Source organism: Emys orbicularis, chromosome 6 (assembly GCF_028017835.1).
Source record: "Emys orbicularis isolate rEmyOrb1 chromosome 6, rEmyOrb1.hap1, whole genome shotgun sequence".
NCBI lineage: Eukaryota > Metazoa > Chordata > Testudines > Emydidae > Emys > Emys orbicularis.
Window position 1 is genome coordinate 127720045 of NC_088688.1, and position 21271 is coordinate 127741315.

General features: G+C 43.4%; 1 protein-coding gene across 1 annotated transcript in view; it reads right to left on the reverse strand.

Annotated features, from left to right (window-relative positions):
• Positions 1-21271, reverse strand: part of DGKQ (diacylglycerol kinase theta) — a 126761-nt gene that overhangs the window by 3194 nt on the left and 102296 nt on the right. Inside the window, exons 16-20 of the mRNA XM_065406705.1 lie at positions 19243-19394; positions 17385-17533; positions 11895-12076; positions 9625-9725; positions 1193-1339 (exon numbers count right to left, since the gene is read on the reverse strand). Of these exons, the coding sequence (XP_065262777.1) occupies positions 1193-1339; positions 9625-9725; positions 11895-12076; positions 17385-17533; positions 19243-19394 (731 nt within the window). The remainder of the gene's footprint in view (positions 1-1192; positions 1340-9624; positions 9726-11894; positions 12077-17384; positions 17534-19242; positions 19395-21271) is intronic.

The following is a 21271-nucleotide window of genomic DNA, read 5'->3' on the forward strand; positions in this document are numbered from 1 at the left end:
AGAGTATGTTGGCATCTGACAATACTCAAGCAGCATCAAAATATCTGATCTGTTAACAATTTAGGAAGCCATTCTGCTCTTCCACAGATTCTCCTTGAGTGGGGTTATGTATTTCTCCTTTTCCACTTTACAAAACACGGTATTTGCCTTCCTAAAATTTGGTAACCTCTTGATAACACTGCTCGAGGGTGGGGGAGGGAGGAGGTGGAAGCAGTGAGGGAGGCCTAAGCAGGTTTTCAGTTGGGGAAAAGTAGATAAGAGGGAAACAGTTTCATACTATTTTGGGTTGCTGGAAACCACAGGTTAAATCTGTGAAGCCTTAACTTTTATGATTACTACTCAGAAGATTACCACAGTTCTTGGTAATGTCAATACATTTTTTCTTTCGGAAGACACGATATATTGGAGGGAAGCTAAATACTGAGAAACTGCTGTATCAAATTATTACATTTAGGCATCAAATAGCTTTGTAGAATTAAGCACTTCAAATCATTCCACTGAAATCCTGCCAGTGGGAAATTAATATAATTTTACTTCCTAGAAAATACTTGCATTTCCAGTAAGATTAGTATGTTTGCCTCTCCAATGCACAGCTACTGCTCAACACTGGATATGATTTTTTCCCCTTTTCTAGTTTTCTCAGGAATAAAAAAAAAAACAGATTTAAAAAGAGAAAAAATCTCTAATTCTTGAAGCCATGCCCTAAGTTAGAACAAAAGGTACAGCTGGTTAACTTCTCTTAACGGAGAACCCTAATTAATAGCGCCTTTTAAGATAGTTGCTACAGTTAAATACTATGGCAGCCCTTTCAGTAACTATTATACATTTGTGGAAACAAAAAGAAAGCCTGCATGCAATCTACGGGGAGTGGGTAAAAGTTACTAGAAATAAATGAAATAAGAAATAATGAAATATGAAAGAAGAGCAGAGATAGCAAAGCGGTTCTCATTACACTAGAAAAACGAGGGTTAGTTTCTATGAACTCAGGCCAGGACTTTCAGAAGAACTGAAGCGAGTTCTGTCCAAATCTCGTAACAGTTGAGCAGCTAGCTCCTTTAAGCACTTTTGAAAATCCCCGCCAAAAAAAGTAAAGAACACCCCTTCCATCTAGTCCTATTGACCACAGAGATTTTGGTGAGTACAACAGGGTGTTTGGTGTGTACAGACACAGACTCATTTCTCACATTTTTACCTGGGGATATTAATGAAAATGAGTCCCTCGATACTTGGTAACTCAACTTCATGCTGGTCCACTTGAAGTTTTATCTCTTTGTGAAGGTTTCTGGTGTGATTTATCCTCTGCAGTCCAACTTTTACATAGACTCCTTTGTTGTGAAACCTATGAACAGAATAGCATTCTGTCACTGCAAGGTTTGACACTATATTGTGACACTGTTTGAATTATGCTAATTTAAGCTAACACTTTTCTTCTAATTTTGGAACACGTTCATTTAAAGTTTCCTTTAGCTAAAATCACACTTAAGTCTTCTAGTTTTAATCAACAAATCGAGCTATTTCAGGTGATAAACTGTTACTTCATATCCACTTTAATGAATAGAGAGAAAGACAACTTAGGCATTAGGCATAGAACACATGGAAATATATACAAGTAAAGATTCAGAACTGCCTTTCAGAAGGCTTTCTGCTTGAAAATAATTTTATTTTAATCAAAATCTACTACTTTGAAAATGGAGTGTGAAAACACAGAATAATTAAAATTGGCACTGTGCCCATAACCCATCCAGAGTCTGGATAAACAGAGAGCTAAATAAGTCATTTGAAAATATAAACTGCCCAAGCTGTAGTGAGAAAAATTTCAAAATACTTATTATACTGATAACCCTCAGCCATTCTGTGATGTAGCTACTTGCAAGTGTTCCAATTTTACAGAGAAGAAAACGGAAGAAAAGGTTAACCCCTTGTTTACAATATTTTTAAATGTTATTTTAGCTAATACATTTTAATTAAGTGCTGTTTAAAATCAGGTTAGTAAAATGACACCTATGGATAAGTCATCTGCAGGGAGAGAAGCTGGCATCTCTAGATCTAAAAGCACGAATCTCTACTGTGTGAGCTAAAAGATCAGATCCACTAGCCTGCAGACCAGAGGTAGGCAACCTATGGCACGCGTGTCGAAGGCGGCACGCGAGCTGATTTTCAGTGGCACTCACACTGCCCGGGTCCTGGCCACCGGTCTGGGGGGGATCTGCATTTTAATTTAATTTTAAATGAAGCTTCTTAAACATTTTAAAAACCTTATTTACTTTACATACAACAATAGTTTAGTTATATCTTATAGACTTATAGAAAGAGACCTTCTAAAAACGTTAAAATGTATGACTGGCACGCGAAACCTTAAATTAGAGTGAATAAATGAAGACTCGGCACACCACTTCTGAAAGGTTGCCGACCCCTGTTGCAGACAGTAATAGTGGACAAGTAATAGTGACCAAACCCCTGTGGTACTCTAATCACTAAATAGGTTCAAAGAACCACACTACATTAGCAGGGATTACATCAGCTCCTCGGGCAGACAGCATTTAGCACCTTTAAAAACATTAGCTGGGTAAGGTGTGCTAACATATTTTAAATAGCACTTAATTAAAACATGTAACCCCTCCCCCACCCCCCGCCCATGTCCCCCGCACATTAGCTAACTATTTATTTATTTAGGAAGGTTTAACAGATTTACCATGCCATGCAAATATCACAGAGAAAATGCTTTTCGCTAGTCTAGACAAGTCTTAAAGGTGGCTTGGTAAATGCAGTAAGTAACATGTTATAAAGTACCCTAAGATAGACAGGGCAAAGTTGTGTTTTAATACCTTAGCTAGGAGAGGTGAACTTTAGGCACCCCCATAGGCACACTCCATGGGACTCGTACACAGAAAATAAAACCTGAGGCATCTGGCTGCCTCAGCGGGTAAATCCCTGCCCCTAAAGTCTTTCTAGGAAAAAATGCCATGGAATAGCTGTGTCCAGCAAGGCCCTGGTGAGCTAGGCAGGTAACACCTGTGACTTATGTCGTGCTTCCTGCAGACTCAGGAAGACCTCATGCATCGGTTCACATTTTCCAGGTTCTCGTCACAAGGAGGAGGGCTAGAAACATTGTATTTTAAAGTGAAAGCTGGATTCTACAGCAGAATTCCACAGGGGCCTGCCAAAAGTCCCCTCACCAGGGAGCACCAGGGCTGTTATGCCACTGCCTTAATACTCCGCCTCACACGTTTCAGTTCTCTAGAGAGAGGACCAGAATGTCAGTTTTGCCTCCCAGATACAGGCAGGAGCAGAGCGACCACATTCGAGCAGCGTGCACAGCACTGTACCTCAGGATCAGTAAACAGAACAACTGCAGCTTGACGTGGGGGTGGCCACAAACACCACTTTTTAAAAAAATGGTCCAAGGTGACAGACCAGGTGCAGGGACTTACAGTTCATGAACAGGGAAGCTCAATCAATAATGGAGTAGTTGATAACCTTCCCCACACGTTTAAGTCCTTAGCTTGTTACCATGGTGACTGTCGTAATGAGTCTGTGACCCCAAAGCCCCTTTATGCCAACTGGTAAAGGGCACACCCTGGTCAGAATATTTAGCCAAACACCGTGTCTTGCTAAGTATCATGTAAAAACTGGTAACCCGTGGGTCAATACTATCACTGCGTGATGTATGTACAGATGGCGTGTAAAGAGTTGTGTGCGCGTGCTGGGAATACTTTACTAAAATATGTTTTGGGGGCAGACTTGACAAACAAGTTTGCCCTAGACAAAGGAACGTTGGTTTGCCTGTGTCTCCAAAGTAAACTGAGCACGGAGATGCCCGAGACAATGAAAGTTACATTGACATACAAATCAACAGGGGGGCTGGGAAGTGACCAGGAAGAAAAACACAGCAGGGGAGAAGAACTTTATCTGGGGACACACATTTCAAAGGTTTACTAGACTATAAAAAGAAGGGGAGACAACCCCTTATGTATCCATCACTTAAGGAACAAAAGAGGCCAGAACTCTTGGAATCTGTGAAAGGTGGATCCTTCAACAGTGTGGGTCGAAGACTCTGGGAACTGATTGTAGGTGAGAAATTGCCTGAGACCAGGACTGTGAACTGTTAAGTTGTAGACACTAGAAAGCATGTTTTCACTTTTGTTTTATTTGTATCCATACCGGTCTCTTTTTCTCTTGCTTAGTGCCACTTAAATCTATGTTCATTATTAATAAACTTATTTTTACTATAAAACCATCTCCGTGCTGTGTATAAAGATAAAGAGCATATCCTCAGGGAGCCAACAGGCTGGTGTACACTCTGTCTCTTTGGAGACAGCAGACTTAATAAATTCTGTGTTTGCCAGTGAGAGGGACTGGACACTGCAAAGACGTCTCTGGGGACCTCGGGAGCACCGGATGTTACCTGAAAGGCAAGGTTAAGACTGGCAGAGTCTCAGGTTGTTGACTGGTGAGGCTACCAAAACTGGTGTGTCATAGTTTAAGCCAGGGCAAAGTTCTCCCTTGGTGAGGTAACACAGTGGTTTATGGTTCACAGCTCCCTGGGGAGTGCATTACACGTACTAAACAAACAATTACAATTAGCATTGGCAGCTGTGCCTACGGGCAGGCGTATAAAACAAATTAATTTTGGCTTTATCATCTCCTTGATTAGTCATTATATACCCATTAACAACAATCTTAAGGTGATTTGTGACAAATCTATTTATTTCTGAAAGGCAGCAATAATCAAGTACTTCTGCTGAGTGGAGAAGATCACAACTCAGTTTTCCGTCAGAAAATGCCATTTCAACAAAATCCAAATTTTTCATTGAAACGTATCTATTTCAACCAAATTTTCGAAGATGTCAAAACAGGACATTTTTGGAATGAAAAGTTTCAATTTTTCATCTCAAAAGGACTTTTCATTTTGAAATTTATTTTGCATAAAAACCAATTAACATTAAAAAAAACGAAATCTAAATGACATTTCAGTTGACATGAGATGATTTTTTTCTTCAAAATTTTGTTTTGCAAACAAATTTGACATTTCTGGGGACAAAAAAAAGATTTTTGTGGGATGGAAAATCAGTTTTCCAAACAGATCTCCAAAGAAACGGCCAATCTCATTCTGTTTACACACAAATCTCATTCTGTTTGGGAATTTGTCCTTTCTCCTCTCATGTACAACTCTTAAACACATGACACTAGAAGCCCCTATAGTGTCACCCATTACTAGACATTTGTAATTTGGTGCAGCATGATAAAAATCACCAGAAGAGACGGAATTGTAAACGTACATGTGGCTACATTTCATCTAAAGCAAGTTAATAAATGAGACATTAGCAGCTGCTCCGAATGTTAATTCAGTATGCCTACAGCAAAAACACTTGAAGCCTATTCCTGTCTTTCCTTAGAACATTGCATATGAACTGCTATGTGCTTTTAGCTATATGAGGAGGAAAAACACGGCCTCAAGATACACAAAAGCTATTTAGAATGTCATTATGATTATACTCCTTACACTATAAACTCTGCTGACTAATTATGTCACTAGAAAGTTACTGCAATACTCCATGCCACGCAAAAACAAGCATGATTTTCCAAAAAAAATAAATAAAATAAAGATGTTCAAAATGTATTACTGCATGTCAGCAAGCAAACTTAAGTACAACAGTCAAGACCATCTGTACAAGTAGCCACACCAAATATGACCAAAAATATCTATCATTAAACATCAAAGAGAAATATATGACATGTAAGACACCAGGGTTGCTCCTTTACTTATGAGTTTGACCTTTCAAAATAACCTAAAGTGTAAGTCAATATACACATAATGCGTGTGAGGGACAAAAAAAGCTTTGAAATTCTGTGAGAAGATACTTTAACCCTACCCCCAAAACCAAGCACTATATTTTACCTGGCCTGGGAAGTAAGACCAAGACCCAAATTCCATACAGAATGCAGCGTTGTATTAGGAAGGACAATAGAAGAGAAAGCATGGCAGAAAGACACTCCATAGACACACATGTGCTTCAGAGTATTTTCAAGTCTAATGCCTTGATTCAGGCCAGTGCGTAAACCCACGTTTAATTTTAGGCATGCACTTAGTGCTGTCCTGAATAGAGATGCTTTCCTGAATTGCCGTCTGTTGTGGGATCACACACTTATTCAATAGTAGCTAAAAGCATCTTGGATTTTCAAACTAGAGCTTTCTCATCTGATAGTTTGGCCCAGATTTACTTTATCATATGGCTCTGGATTGAACACGCATTGCTGAAGTTAAAATGCCCTGGGAAGTTGTACACATATTTTAAACTCCAGATACGAGCATCATAGATATTTTGTTTCTGAATACAAAATAGTGCAAAATCCTCACCAGAATATATCTCTGCAGAGTATATGCATGTAGTGGGTTTTTTGACTGATTTAAGGTTTCATTTTAAAAAGTTGGATTGGTATACCTACATTTATCAATTAACTTTAATGAGAAGTAACATTCAGCAACAAATTTAACCAAGCGGTAAGTACAGCATGGTATATACAACATGTGAATTTTATTTAAGATTATAACAATTCACGTTTGCCTTGTATCATCAATTAGGAGGAATTTCCCTTTCTTCTCTACCCTTGAGGCCCCCTCATCCCCCACTGATGTACTGAACATCATCTTCAAACACATACACGATAACTCATGTCAGACAAACTGAACCACTGCCTCCCTCCACAGAGTACTGTTCATCTTCTGATAGCTCAGTGGTTTCAGCATTGGCATGCTATACCCAGGGTGGTGAGTTCAATCCTTGAGGGGGCCACTTAGGGATCTGGGGAAAAAATCAGTACTTGGTCCTGCTAGTGAAGGCAGGGGGCTGGACTTGATGACCTTTTGGGGTATATCTCCATATATTTTATTTCTGCACTCGTTGAGACAGGGAGCCCATGGAAAAAATACTGTCGTCTAGTATCGTGCTGCTTAGGTACAAAGAAAGAAGTTAAGGTTGCATCATTTCCTGACTTTTGAGTACTTCACTTTACGATCTTGCTGTTCTTTTAATGTAGTTGGTTTTGTATGAACTATCTAAATACATGTGTCTGTGTAACTTTACATTGTATTAATTACACACATAAGGCTAAAATTATTTTCTCTGTGCACTGTTATAGTTACACTTTATAGTCAATACCTGTTATTTTCTGTTCTCAATCCAGAGGGTTGGAGAAGATTTAATTTTTTTTGTAAGTAATATAGTTCTTGAATGTATTACTCTTACGCAGTACACACAGTGTGAAGTGCTATTTTCCCCATGTACTTTGTAATGTATATGAGCATGAACAGTAGATTTTCATTATCCTAACTCTTGAGAAAAATATACTGCTTGAGCATACTGATATCAAACTGTAATGGGGAGAGAACTGGATAATGTTTTATAATATTGATAATTGTTGCAGTATTTCTGAATATAAATAATTAGGGTTTACTTAATCCATGATGATGGCTGTTTGTGCTGGTATCATAAAGACAAATCAAAGGAGCTTTCAAGCACAATCAAAGATGGATATAAAACAGTGGTGGATTGCGCTTACTGAAAGTGATGTTGAAGAATTGTTGAATTCACTAATTACATACAGAGGCTATTTTCTTTTTCTTGGTGCTCTTAGAGGAGGGTCTTGTGGGGGTTTTGTTTGTTTTTGGTGTTTATGATCAAACAGATTGTATTAAATAAATACATCCATGGGAGCTCATAAATACACACACACACTCCAGTACGAAGTTGTACAAAGAACATTCTGGACACTGAGTATTTGTAATGTGAATTTTCCCTGCTTTGTACTACTGTACATACTTGTACAAATGCCACCAGCTGCCATATATCCTAGATCAGCGATTTTAATATCAAAGTTATTGGAAAAGAAGTAAATTTCGAAACCATGACCAAGTGCTTCCCAAACATTGTACTTCTGATTGCCTCTAGCGTGCTATTTACTGTAAAAATCTGGCAGACTAGCACTCGTCACATGGCTATGACTGTAACCTGTTTTGTTTTCCATTTTTGGAAGCACCATGTGACCGAGTACCCTCCCTGCATGCCCCCTTATGGGGGTGGGGCAGTGGTTCTGCCTCTGTCCTCCGGGTCTCCAGCTGATCCGCCCTGCCTCTGGCGCATTCCCAGTTGAGGTGACTTAGCCCTCTGACAAGGTCCACCCCTTCTGGGGCTCCCCAAATCCAGAACAAACAAAGAAATGTAAACTCTTCTGTCCCTGCTGGGCTCAATCCTCACCACACTCGTCAGCCCTGCTGGGCTCGGCAGTGTCCAGGGCCGGCTCCAGGCACCAGCAAAACAAGCAGGTGCTTGGGGCGGCACATTTCTAGGGGCGGCACATTTCTAGCGCCGGCCATCATAGGCACCAACTCCGGGGCATGGGGAAAAAGTGCCCCCGCCACCCCAGCTCGCCGCCCCAGCTCGCCTCCACTACACCTCCACCTGCTCCCCTGAGCGCGTCACTGCCGCTTCTCCCCCCTCCCTCCCAGGCTTGCCGGGCGCAAAACAGCTGTTTCGCGCAGCAAGGCTGGGAGGGAGGAGAAGCCAAGCGGCAGGCCTCGGGGGAGGCGGCGGTGGTGGAGCGGAGGTGAGCTGGAGCAGGGAGCGGTTCTTCTACCCCCCCGTTACTTCCTGCGCCCCCACCCTAGCTCATCTCAGCTCCGCCTGCTCCCCTGACCGTGCCGCTGCTCCGCTTCTCCCAGGCTGTTTCGCGCAGCAAGGCTGGGAGGGAGGAAGGGAGGAGAAGCCAAGTGGGGGGGCGCTCGGGGGAGGCGGCGGTGGTGGAGTGGAGGTGAGCCGGAGCGGGGAGCGGTTCCTCTACCCCCCGTTACTTCCTGCGCCCCCCTCCCTAGCTCACCTCCGCTCTGCCTGCTACCCTGAACTTGCTGCTGCTCCGCTTCTCCCCCCTCCCTCGTCTGAGAGGGAGGGGAGAGAAGCGGAGCGGCGGTGCGCCCGGGGGAGCAGGCGGAGCAGAGGTGAGCTAGGGCAGGAGGTCACGAGGGGGGGAGGGGGCCCACAGGAAGCAATGGGAGTAGGGAATGCGGCACACCCCGGGGAGGAGGCGGGGCTGGGGATTTGGGGAAGGGGTTTGGAAGGGGTGGAGTTGGGGCGGGACCAGGGGCAGGGGGCCACAAAAAAAGGGGGGGGGGCAGCCAAAATTTTTTTTGCTTGAGGCGGCAAAAATCCCAGGAAAGTGCAAACTTCCAAACTCACCAGGGCTCATGCAAGCCTAAGTCAGTTGCTGGCAGCCAAAGAAGGCAACCGGCTCCTGCCAGGCCTAGCTTTCCACAGTCTGTCTTGGTTCCTGGCCCCAGGCAGCCTGCTCTCCTGCAGTGAAAGCTGCAGATCTGCTCTGCCTCCTGCCAGGGTCCACCCGAGCTGGGCTCTCCCTTTTTAGCACTTCCCTCAAAGCCTCAAACTTGCTTCAGGCAGGGCTGTTTCACCCGCCCAAAAAAGCAGGCCATTAACTCTTTCCTGGCATGTGGGGTGTGTGCACTATATCACACACCACTATTTGTGAATGCCTGTAGAGTTGTTATATCATATACAGATCCTGAATATGTGATACTATGAACATTCAGTCCGCAAAGGTTTTTCCTGAGATTACCTGCTATTAAATTTGCCTGGTTCTTCTTCTCTAGCATGGTGAAAGCCCAAGCTCAATTCTGCATCAATTCCAAGGCCACAATAGTTGTTCATTTGTACAATCTGAAAAACAAAACAAAAATAGCAGTATACTATGGTATACCATTGAGACTCAAATGTACGCAGCAGAGGGTCCCATATTGGTATTGAAAATTTTCAGTGAAATGGACATTTGTAGATTTTTGAAGTCACTGCACACAAAGCAATTTAGGAGTACATTTTCTCTCACAGATAGCCCCAGTACAAAACACAACATTAAAATGAAGATATGAGAGTATTTATCAGTAACTTCTAGGTGAAAAACACTGCAAGGATATTGTAATTATCCCTAAACCAAGCATTCCAAACCCAGGACATTTGCAATTAATAAGGTTATATTTAAAAGAAATCCAAATATGGTAGGTTTCAGAGTAGCAGCCGTGTTAGTCTGTATCCGCAAAAAGAACAGGAGTACTTGTGGCACCTTAGAGACTAACAAATTTATTAGAGCATAAGCTTTCGTGGACTACAACCCACTTCTTCGGATGCATAGCATACCAAATATGGTAAAGCATCGAACTGCAGAGTTACAGTACCTAAACAATCTTAGCTTCACCTAGTGCTACCATTTAATAACCATATGACTATGACTGACAAATTGTAGTGTTCGTTGTCCCAGATTAAACCAATTTCCAAAGACATTCGTTTTTTTCATATTTCCCTTCATGGTGTCACTATAGGGGAGAACTTGGCAACTTGTTTGTGCATGGAAGGAAGCATTAAACAGTATCACCCGTGGATTTACCATCCCATCATGCAGCCTTCGTTTCTTTATCCGGAAAGATAATCTAAACACACCAGACCAGAAGACGGAACCAGAGAACACCAACATTTTCACATCTGTGTCCTGAGCAACTCCTGTGGTGCGAACCTAATGTTTCTATTATTAAATCCTCCCCAGCGTGACAGTTTCAACCACAGCATTTTTCCTCCTGGCACATACACATTCTCTCTCTCTCTGCCTTCCATCTTTAGACAATTTAGACAGCCAGGACTATTCTACCCTTGCAACACACTGTTATGAACGAGTGGTAAGCGAACCACAATGACTTCACCGCCTGATTCTGCTTAAAAATGAGGCAGATCCCTGCGTGGCTAATAAAGCCACAAGCCATGTACTGAGCCTGGGGTGTTCCAGCAACTGAACTGCAAAGACTGAACTGCTGAACTGAACAGCAACTGAACTGCTCCATTTTTTTGTAATCGTCTGCTATTCTTCTCTTTTTCTCCTTTATCTTGTGCCTTGTTTTGTCTTAAAACAGAACCAGACTTGAAGCAACAAATCCCAGGGTTACATCTGCAAACGACATTCTCCCTGTCCCAAACAAAGAGATCTGATGTCACGAGAGCCTGTCAAGCAAGATTTTCACTTAAAAGACACCGTACGCAAACAGGGAAAGAGATATGGTAGATTGTTCAATTAAAGTTTTACCGAACCGAACCTCAGTGATGTCTAGCAGAACTTTAACAACCAACTTTCTGGATTGTTTAACAAAGTGTAAGGATTCCAGTTTCATTATAGGGGTCTGAAATGTAGCTTTGATCGTCCTCTCAGCAGAACCTATTCTCGCCTGAGCTGGGAACCCATTCCTTCCCAACCTCAGAAAGCAGACACGACTACTGTTAATCAGTCAGACATGCTTTGTGCCCGAGAAATAATTAATATCTTAAGTGTCCATAAAGAATATATTGTGTAACTAATCTCTGACTTCAAGTGTTTTAGAACTGTACTCAAAGAAGCACGTCAGGTTTACCTTTCCTCACACACAGGTTTAGTGACTGAGCTAAGGGCAGGTCTTCACTACCCGCCAGATTTGTGGTTAGTAATTGATCTATCGGGGATCGATTTATCGTGTCTAGTGTAGACGACTCCGGAACTCCACCACTGCCGAGAGGCGAAGCGGAGTTGACGGGGGAGCGGCGGCAGCCGACCCTGCACCGTGAGGACGCGAGGTAAGTCGATCTAAGATGCGTCGACTTCAGCTACGCTATTCTCGTCGCTGAAGTTGCATATCTTAGATTGATCCCCCCCACCCACCCAGTGTAGACCAGGGCTAAGTCATATAGAATTATTACAGTAACACCCAAAGGTGTGTTGAAATAAAAGACAAATCGCAAGCAGCTATGGTACACTATAATCTCATTCATCCTGGAATAAACCAATAGCTTTTAGAAAACAAAACGGTGAAATACCTTTGGAGGATCAGGTTCCAAAATACCATTCTCTGCACTTTCAACAGCCTCCTGGGCATCTAAAAGGATGGTCCAGCGATCCATAAGTACATCATCAGCTTCATCTACAGATATCAGAATAGAGTAGGGATCTTCCCCACTATAGCCAGCTCCCCAGCGAAGCACCCTCCCTAAATCGTTACCTGGACAAGGAAAAAGCAAACTGTTAACTTGTTTAATCAACCAACTGACAGTGCGAAAGATAAATACCTTGTAATTGCTCCAATCACAAGGGTACTAGTCAGACAGTGATCACAACTTCCCAGCAGTAAAACTGAACTGAAAATGTAACTTTAGCATACATGACAAGCCTGTAAGTAAATGTTGTCTTTGCTGTTCTGTAAGTAAATTATTAAATATATCATGTACTGCTTTATGTAAGAGACCCACACAAAATAGGAATATTTATACATCATCACCTGAAAATTTCCTCTCACAGTAATAAGGTCGGGAGATCTGTTATAAAGGGTGCACCGAACTGTTACATTTCAGACTGCTTGTGAGCAGAAGCAGACCAGTCCTCCACTGAAAGAGGAGCATACACCTCCCTCTGAAGTTTCTACTGCTTGAGACAACTTCCACGCCAACGTCAATGCCATCTTATTTTCCTACATCAGAAGTCGGGATGATAATATTTTGAAAAGGAAAAGTTTCTCCTACTGAAGTGCATGGGAATAATTTCCCCAGATAAAATAATCCCAAAGCTTTGGATATCAATTTCCATCTGTATTCTGGATGTCCACTTTGTTTCCACAATGGGCCAGGGCCATGGTCCTTATAAACTGAAGAAAGGGAATTTTAAAATAAACTCAGATAAATTGCCCTATTATTTTCTAGCATGCTGGTGTCTCCAGATCCCCTACAATGGGATTTTAAAGCACAGAACTGCATGTATCTCCCATTATCTTCGGTTAGGGTCTACCAAAAGGGTGGCACTGCCTGGTTCACTCATGAGGGATTCCTTCAAACAATCTCTGCATTCACTTGTTGAAGGAATGGAAGAACAGGCCATAGGACCTTGACATCTCCCAATCACAGCTATAAGGAGAGATGCGGAGGGGTTAAAAGAGTAGCTGGATAACAATTACATGAACTCAGGCCCATTGAAGCACGTCTCTGCATGACACCAGCATTCTCAATTGGCTCCTGCAGAGATTGGACTTTTTTTTATTTTTTGGAAGCATCACTTGTTCTTCTCCTTTATGGCCATCTTCATCTTCTGCCAACATTCTTCCCAGATGAGACTTGTACCTAATGGTATCCATCCTCGCCTCCAAACCTATGACTGATTTCCCTGGTGTCATGCCTATCGTGAATCCAAGATGCTCTTGAAATGGAAATGCTGTGTGTGGTTTATGCCTTCTCTCTATGCAGAGCCCTGATCAGCAAGCTGTCTAGGAAAGGATAGGCATGAACTCCATCCTTCCCTGAAGTTGTTATTAATAGTACCATGGAAAAGACTCAGAGCGTGGAGGACAGAAAAAGGAATGGGAACACCACTCAAGTTCTCGCTACATGGGTTGCATTGTTCCGAGTGGGTCCAGCCATTTCCAGGGGTTGCTAGAGATTAGGAATGGGACAATAGCATGCCTGTGGATTCTTGAAAAGTTTCAAAGAGCAACAAAGCCAAGAGCAGCCACTTGCTTACAAACTGAAAGAGCCTGGCACCAATTTTGGGGTCTAACTTCAAACAAAAGCTGGCTCTGAGGAAGTTGAGAACCTTGCCTCCATAATAGCATATGGGCATTCCTTTTAGTACGGCCCCTGGCAAAGTGGTACTCTCTCCTGCTGAATTTCAGAGATGGCTTCAATTTGCAGACCAGACTGGGGCCAGAATATAAATAAGTTTTGATGACTCCATTACTACCTTATCCCTTGTATTTCTGAAAATATTCTCACACTGAAGTACTAAGAGCTGGGAACTGATATGCCTAAGCATCTAACACAGTGACCAAAGATTTGATGTCCAGAGAAGAGAACAGGATAATGCTGGGACATGGCATAGCTGGTTACGGTGAGGGCATCTCAGAGTCCCGTGGCTTGACATTAACCCTGCAGGGCAGAGGTGGGGGTAAGCCTGGAACATCACAAAGGCCAGTGGCATGACATAGTATATGATTACATGAAAATTATGGTAACCCATTAGTCTAGGTAAAAACTGAAGGGTATCTCTAGAGGAGGCGGCCAAGGTGACCTCACGCAGATGGGGCTCAGAGGGACAACTCCAGTTTGTCTACAGACAGAGCCACGTTCCCCAATAGGACACGCAATAAGGCGAGTGAGGGAGGATGCGCAGGCCTCCCCTTTGGCTTTCTCAGCTTACCCTTCTCCCTGTCCCGCTGCAGGGTCACGAAATGCTGCAGCACTTCATAAGAGACCGAGCTGAGGAGAAAAATTCCCCAAAAGGCAAATGCAGCCATGGAACATGACTGGCATTTAGATGTGCAACTGTTAGTCAGAACTTTGAAACAAAAAGGGGGGGATTCTTCTAAGAAAACCTCGGTAGCAGGAAGGGGGGGTTGAGCCCTGCACCTGGCTCTAGGAAGGCAAAGGAAAATGGTGGAGTTGGGGAACTCCCCAGCTGCCAGCAAAGGTCATGTCTGTTTCTGTCCTCAAGCTGCAAGCAGGCTGAAGTACCAAGTCTGTTGGCCGTTGCACAATGGAGAAAGTGTTGGCTACACTAGGTAGCCAGGCTCTGCCTGAAACAGAAGAGCTAATGCTGTTGACAGCCATGCCTTATCTGTAAGCAATATGTTGCCACCCCACAGTGGTGAAGTAAATTCATTAGAATGTTCTACGTCCTGGTCACAGGCAGAATCCTGGCCAAGGCATTTAGCATACTGTCACGCACGATTCGCCTATTTGTGAATTTCGTTCCCAACTGTATTTTGTTAGCACAGTTAAGCACACGCATTTCATGAAAGGTTTTCTGCATCTAGATAAATACATTACCGTGAGATACTGGCTGTATACTATGAATACATGACATGAAACCATTGTTCCTTATGACTGCATGTGGATACAAACTCGGAATAAGCGACCATGTTGGCAAGGCACTGGCATAAAACAACTTGACAAAATAAAGTGAATTCATAAAGGACACGGAGGAAGAAAAGTAAGTTGTTGGGTACTGAAGATGACACGTCACTTTATATGATAAATATTCCCCCCCGATGGGTGAAGAGAGACCAGATCTGCCTTTTAGTTCCTTATGCTGTCCGTTAATCCACGTTTCAGTTGTTAATTATTTTCTGCATGCAATAGGTTGAAGATCCTCAGTTTTGTTCCTTTTTTTCTTAATAAGCCTGTGAACTCATGCTGAGCTGATAAACCACAGAATGAGTGTGGGGAAAATAAGAGTTAATCACTTGCATCTGATAAGTTGTCTGAGTGCTATGGGAAGATTAGTTTATTCTGCTTTTCTCAATTCAGATTCCTAATTTCTCATTTTAAGTTTACATGAATGCTAATGAATTTTCCCCCAACCAATGCTTCTGACAGTGATCAAGAGAATTCGTTAAAAACTAATTAGTCTCAATACATTTCCAGCATCACAGATTCTCGATCAAATTAATCAGATTTCAATTTGTTAAGGATGTACAAAAGTTTTCATGTCTAATTTTACTATAGAAGAATCTTGCCTATAACCGTATTCAGTCAGTGAGACAGCCCCTAAATCAATGTGGAATAACTCTCAGGTGTATTCTACAGGAGGGGAGAAACACTCTGGCCTTTTCTTAGATGTAATTCTACAGTAATCATAAGGGCGGTGTGACAAAGTTCCTCCTCTGCCTTGGTGGGTCCTGCGCTTATTGACGGATTTGCTCGCCTCAGAGTTTCACGGCAGCCCTCAGTTTGGCCACTTTTGCTAGTGGCTCAAACCTGCCATTCACTCAGCTCACCTCATCACTGGCCAGCATGGGGGAAAGGGAGAACAATCCCCACAGTCTCTGTAGTCCCACCTAGTGGGTCGGGGGACAGGCCAGGGACCTTCCTCTCTGGTGGGACCCACAGTCCAGGTCAACTCCTCTTGTATCCAATGGGAGGAGGGGGGTGGGGGAAACCCAGGCCCACCCTCTACTCCGGGTTCCAGCCCAGGGCCCTGTGGATCACAACTGTCTACCGTGTTTCGTGTAACACCTGTGTGACAACTACAACTCCCTGGGCTACTTCCCCATGGCCTCCTCCCAACACCTTCTGTATCCTCACCACAGGACCTTCCTCCTGATGCCAGATAGTGTTTGTACTCCTCAGTCCTCCAGCAGCACGCCCTCTCACTCTCAGCTCCTTGCACGCCCCTCACTGACTGAAGTGAGGTCCTTTTTAGAGCAGGTGCCCTGATTAGCCTGCCTGTCTTAATTGATTCTAGCAGCTTCTTAATTGGCTCCAGGGGTCCTAATTAGCCTGCCTGCCTTAACTGGTTCCAGCAAGTTCCTGATTTTTCTGGAACCGCCCGTTACCTTATCCAGGGAAAAGGGACCTGCTTAATCTGGGGCTAATATATCTGCCTTCTATCACTCTCCTGTAGCCATCTGGACCGACCCTGTCACAGCGGGAGGACTGGAGAACTAGGCAGTCATTGGGGTAAGAGGGAATGGGACTGGTCACTTACTGGAGGGAGGGCTGTAGCATATGGGAAGGGAGGAAAACAGAGCCCTAACCTAGGTGAACAAGCAAGAGGAGGAGAGAGCAAGAGAAGGAGAGAGTGGCTGACACTCACCACTAGCGGCTAGACAGAGTAAAGAGGAGCCGGTTACAGAGAGAATAGATCCCACTATTACACTGGGATTGCAAAGCAACTGGAGTGCTGCTGCCTCTGGTCAGGCCCTTAGGCAGCAGCCCCTGTGTTTCTGGAAACCTGAATACAAATTAATGAGAACATCTGGTTTATCTGGACTTCCACACCCCTAGGTTCATACCACTTCCATTTGTGTGGCTCTCTGGTGACCCTTTGGCCGAGTGGTTCTCAACCTATTTACCATTGTGGGCAGCATATGTAGCTCTCTGTGCGTTATGTGGGCTGCATCCACACAATATATACACTGCCTGTATGGCCCTGAGGATGTCACATGGGCCGTAGCTGTGTGCTGATTGGGCCGGAAGCGGCCTGCGGGCTGAGAACCACTGCTTTGGCCAATGCCGTAAGCACCACTGATGGGTTCTGAACAGAGGATTGCTGCAACCTTAGAGCCTTTTGAGGGCAGGATGGAAGAATCAAAGAATAATGATGATTAAATGGTCTTCGTTGTTTCCCTCCTGGATGCACGCCGATTGCTTCAATGTAACATAAGAAACTAAAACAAAATGCCATTCAGGCTACAAAGCCAGTCACGGATGCCATGTGATGAGAAAAATCAACACGAAAAGAAAAACTACTAATTTTTGAGCATGCTTAATAGCTTCCCATTAACATTCCTCAAATCAACCCCGTTCCATACTGTTATTTCTCACCTGTTCCTAAAGGTAAGATGGCTACAGAGGGCTCTGAACAGACGAGCATGTGTCTGATTTCCTCCAGCGCACCAAGGACCCAACCAACTGTGCCGTCACCACCGCACACCAGCACTCGGAAATAGGGAACTTGAGAGAATGTATGAAATCTTCATTTAAAAACAAAAGCATAAGAAATAATATTACACTGTGATGCAGAAAATTAATTAGGCCTCCCATAATATTCTCTTTAAAATAACACAACTGAGTTCTTAGTCATTATTGCTTTTTCCTTCCCTCACTTTAGAGTTTCGATTAAGAAAAGCTGATAAAATGGACAATAAAACTTAGAACTATCAGAGGAGTTTTTTGCCTAACAAACATGAAGTTATATTTCTCACGATGTTTCCCCATAGCCAAAGATGGTAGTTGAGTTCTCTCCCACAGGGAATTAACAAGACAGAGACACAAAAAGGTCTACATTTTTAAAATGTGTTTATTTGTGTTTTCATTTACACATCATTTACACATGTTAGTCTTAAAGGTGCCACAGGACCCTCTGTTGCTTTTTACAGATTCAGACTAACACGGCTACCCCTCTGATAATTTACACATCTGTAATTCTGTTTGTCACTTGGGATTTCTATCTGGTTTTAAATGGAAGTTTACAACACCATTGTCATTCACATTGAATGCAGTATTTGGTTATTAAACAGTGTGCATTTCCTTGTCCGCTAGCATATACTGCTGTGACTGAAAAAAACCCAGAAGGGGGTGTTTCTGTACCTCTCTGGATTTGTAAAAACTGAGATTCTAAATAGGATCCCATTCGCACAACACTTTCAGCCCTACCAATCAAGGCACTTTACAATGGAGTTTATCGTTCTTCCCATTTTACAGGTGGAAAACTGAGGCTCAGAGAGGTGAAGTGTCTTGCCCATAGTAACAGAGAAATACTGCAGCCAACAATACGTTCTATGGGCATAACACTGACAGTCATGCTGTAGGAAGCAGCCTAAACGAACCATGGTCCTGACAAAGTTAGAAGACCTGTATTGCTTATTTTTTACTGCTTCTTCGTTATGGACTGTTGAACCCACTTGCACTGGATGAATGTAAAATAATAAAGTTAACCTTTTGAGAGTTTTATTTCAACGCACTGGAGTCAATTTAAGTAGTACAAAAATAAACAGTAACGTAGTAGGATTTAAAAAACACGTTTTTCCATTACAATAAGCAGGCAATACTATTACTCACTGGTAACTAAACTGTGTTTTTAAAAAACCAGTAACACATTGCTTTTGTTTTTCCCATCACATTTCTTCTTACGTCTTAGAAATGGCGTTACCATTTCTGAATAATCAGGTCCTCTTAAATTTCTGCAACTGTAGGCAAATTCCAAGAGTAGAGATAGAGACATTTATTACACCCTTCTATTACCTGACGTTAAGAATGGTTGGAAATAGTGGCAAAAATTACGACTTGGCAGCCGTGTTGCTCAAAGCCCTCTCTTTCCTCCCTTCCTTCTCCATCAATTGTGTTAACCACCAGTAGTTATTTGCATTGTGGTGATGTGCACATGCTCCCATCAGGATCTGGACCCTACTGTGCTAGACACATCAGAAACAATTCTGTCCTCTCCTCTTTGTGAAATGTGAACATTTTCCATTTGTTTTTAAAATAAGGACCACAATTTCTAAGAGAGGCCCTGCAGTGTAATTCTCACACGTGCAATACAGGAGTAAATAAAATGAGTTGGAGGAAATTTTAGCTATTTTGTGTGTGTGTGACAGAGCGAGAGATCTAACAAGTATCGGTAAATTACTATTTTGGTGATACTATTCCATTCACTAAAGAACTATTGTGATAAAAGATTTACCCAGGCAGTGGACCTCCATTAGTGAGTTCAAAGACCTGATGAGGATTTAGCAGTTTTCTAAAACTGTAGAGTAGATCTCGGCCTTTCAAACCTCCACTTTTGGGATTCACAAACACAAGTAGTGGACAGCAGTTCTGTGGTAGCTTGGTATGCTGGAAGAGGCAAAGAGGTGTTAGAACAAATGTGTACATGTTAGATTATTACAGTATTCCAAGAATATCCACTCACAGTCCTTTAGTAAACAAACCACAATCAACAGGTAATAGTGTAGCTTGAATGCATATTTGATTTTGCTTTTTTGAAAAGTGAAGACGTAAAGTTAGCTTGGCAGAGGCCCTGGAGGTTTTTCGCCTTCCTCCGCAGCCTTCCTCCGCAGCATGGGGCAGGGGTCGCTTGCTGGAGGATTCTCTGCGACTTGAAGTCTTTAAATCATGATTTGGGGACTTCAACAGCTGAGTCAAGGGAGAGAATTATTCCAGGAGTGGGTGGGTCAGCTTTTGTGGCCTGCATCATGCGGGAGGTCAGACTAGATGATCATAATGGTCCCTTCTGACCTTAAAGTCTATGAGTCTATTAGTCTATGTGGTAAAAATGAAGACATTATATGACACAATATTTCCAAGGTATGCATATCAGGTTCAGTGTCTATTGACTTTAGAAAGAACCATTTCAATAATCTGAGTCCATTGAATTCAAGCAGCAAAGCCTTTCCACTGGGGCTCTAAATACTTTTACCAAAAAAAAAAAAAAAAAGTCATAAATGGCCCTGTATGGAGCCTGAAGTCTAGGAAAACAGCAATTGCCAGTCTGGATCACAGTCATGATCCAACTAATACAGTATCCTGTCTCCACGAGTGATCAGTGCCAAATGCTTCAGAAGAAGGTGCAAGGGTGGGGCTAGGGAATGATCTACCAATGGGAAATATTTTTTCCTCAACCCCGTCAGTGACAGATTGGCTCATCATCCCATACAAATCTGGGGGATTTGGGGGGGGTCCCCTTGATAATAACTGTTACATTAGGCTCCATGCCTCTCTCGCCACGAAGCCTCCACTGCCTGTCAGCGTAGGCTTGAAATGTAAAGGTCTGTCACACCCTTGCCCTGGATTTGAGGGGTGTGTCTGCCCCAGAATGTGATCAAGCTAATTGCGACCATATTATGTGCACTCAGCCACCCTGAATTAATGAAACAGACCACCACATAGTTAAGGGTTAATTTGGAGACAGGCTTTTAGAAGCAAGGTCATATCTAGCTCGCAGTTTCTGCAAATCAGAATGGGTGGAGGGGACAGACAAGTAAATAGCTGAGACTGAAAACCTTGGTGGTTGGAAAACCTTGAGTCTAGACGCCTCTGATATTAAAAGTTTATTGAAAGTTAGAAAAGTGATGATGCAGTAGGGGTCATTATGACCTATGTGTTTTGTAGAAGTTAGTTATAAAAGATCAGCTAATAGAGTGTATTTGGGAAGCCATCTTAAGAAATGTTTTTTCCTAACACCCTTTCTCCCCGGTGGGTGAGCAACTGGTCAGTGCGAACCTGCTGTTAATTACTCAATACTGTTTCAGATGTTAGGTAAATATCTGGGATGTTCTAAACCAGGGGTCTCAAACACGCGGCCTGCGGGACCATTTCCTGCAGTCCGCCAAGTGGCCCGTGCGCCCCGCCCCCCCGGGCTACCTCCAGGCCATGGGTGGGCAAACTACACCCGCGGGATTCCCCCCTCGAGCCCCACGCTGCTCCCTGAAGCGGCTGGCATCACGTCCCCGCGGCCGGGGGAGGGGCGGGAGAGCAGAGGGCTCCGTGTGTTGCCCTGGTTTCTAGGCACCGCCCCCCCCCCCCCCCGCAGCTCCCATTGGCCGGGAACGGGGAACCGCGGCCAATGGGAACTTTGGGGGAGGTACCTGGAGGCGCGGCAAGCAGCGTGCGGAGCCCTGCGTCCCACTCCCCCAGGGGCTGCAGGGACATGGTTCCAGCTACTTCCCAGAACAAAACGGAGCGGGAGCGGCAGCCTGCCCTGGCCCCAGTGT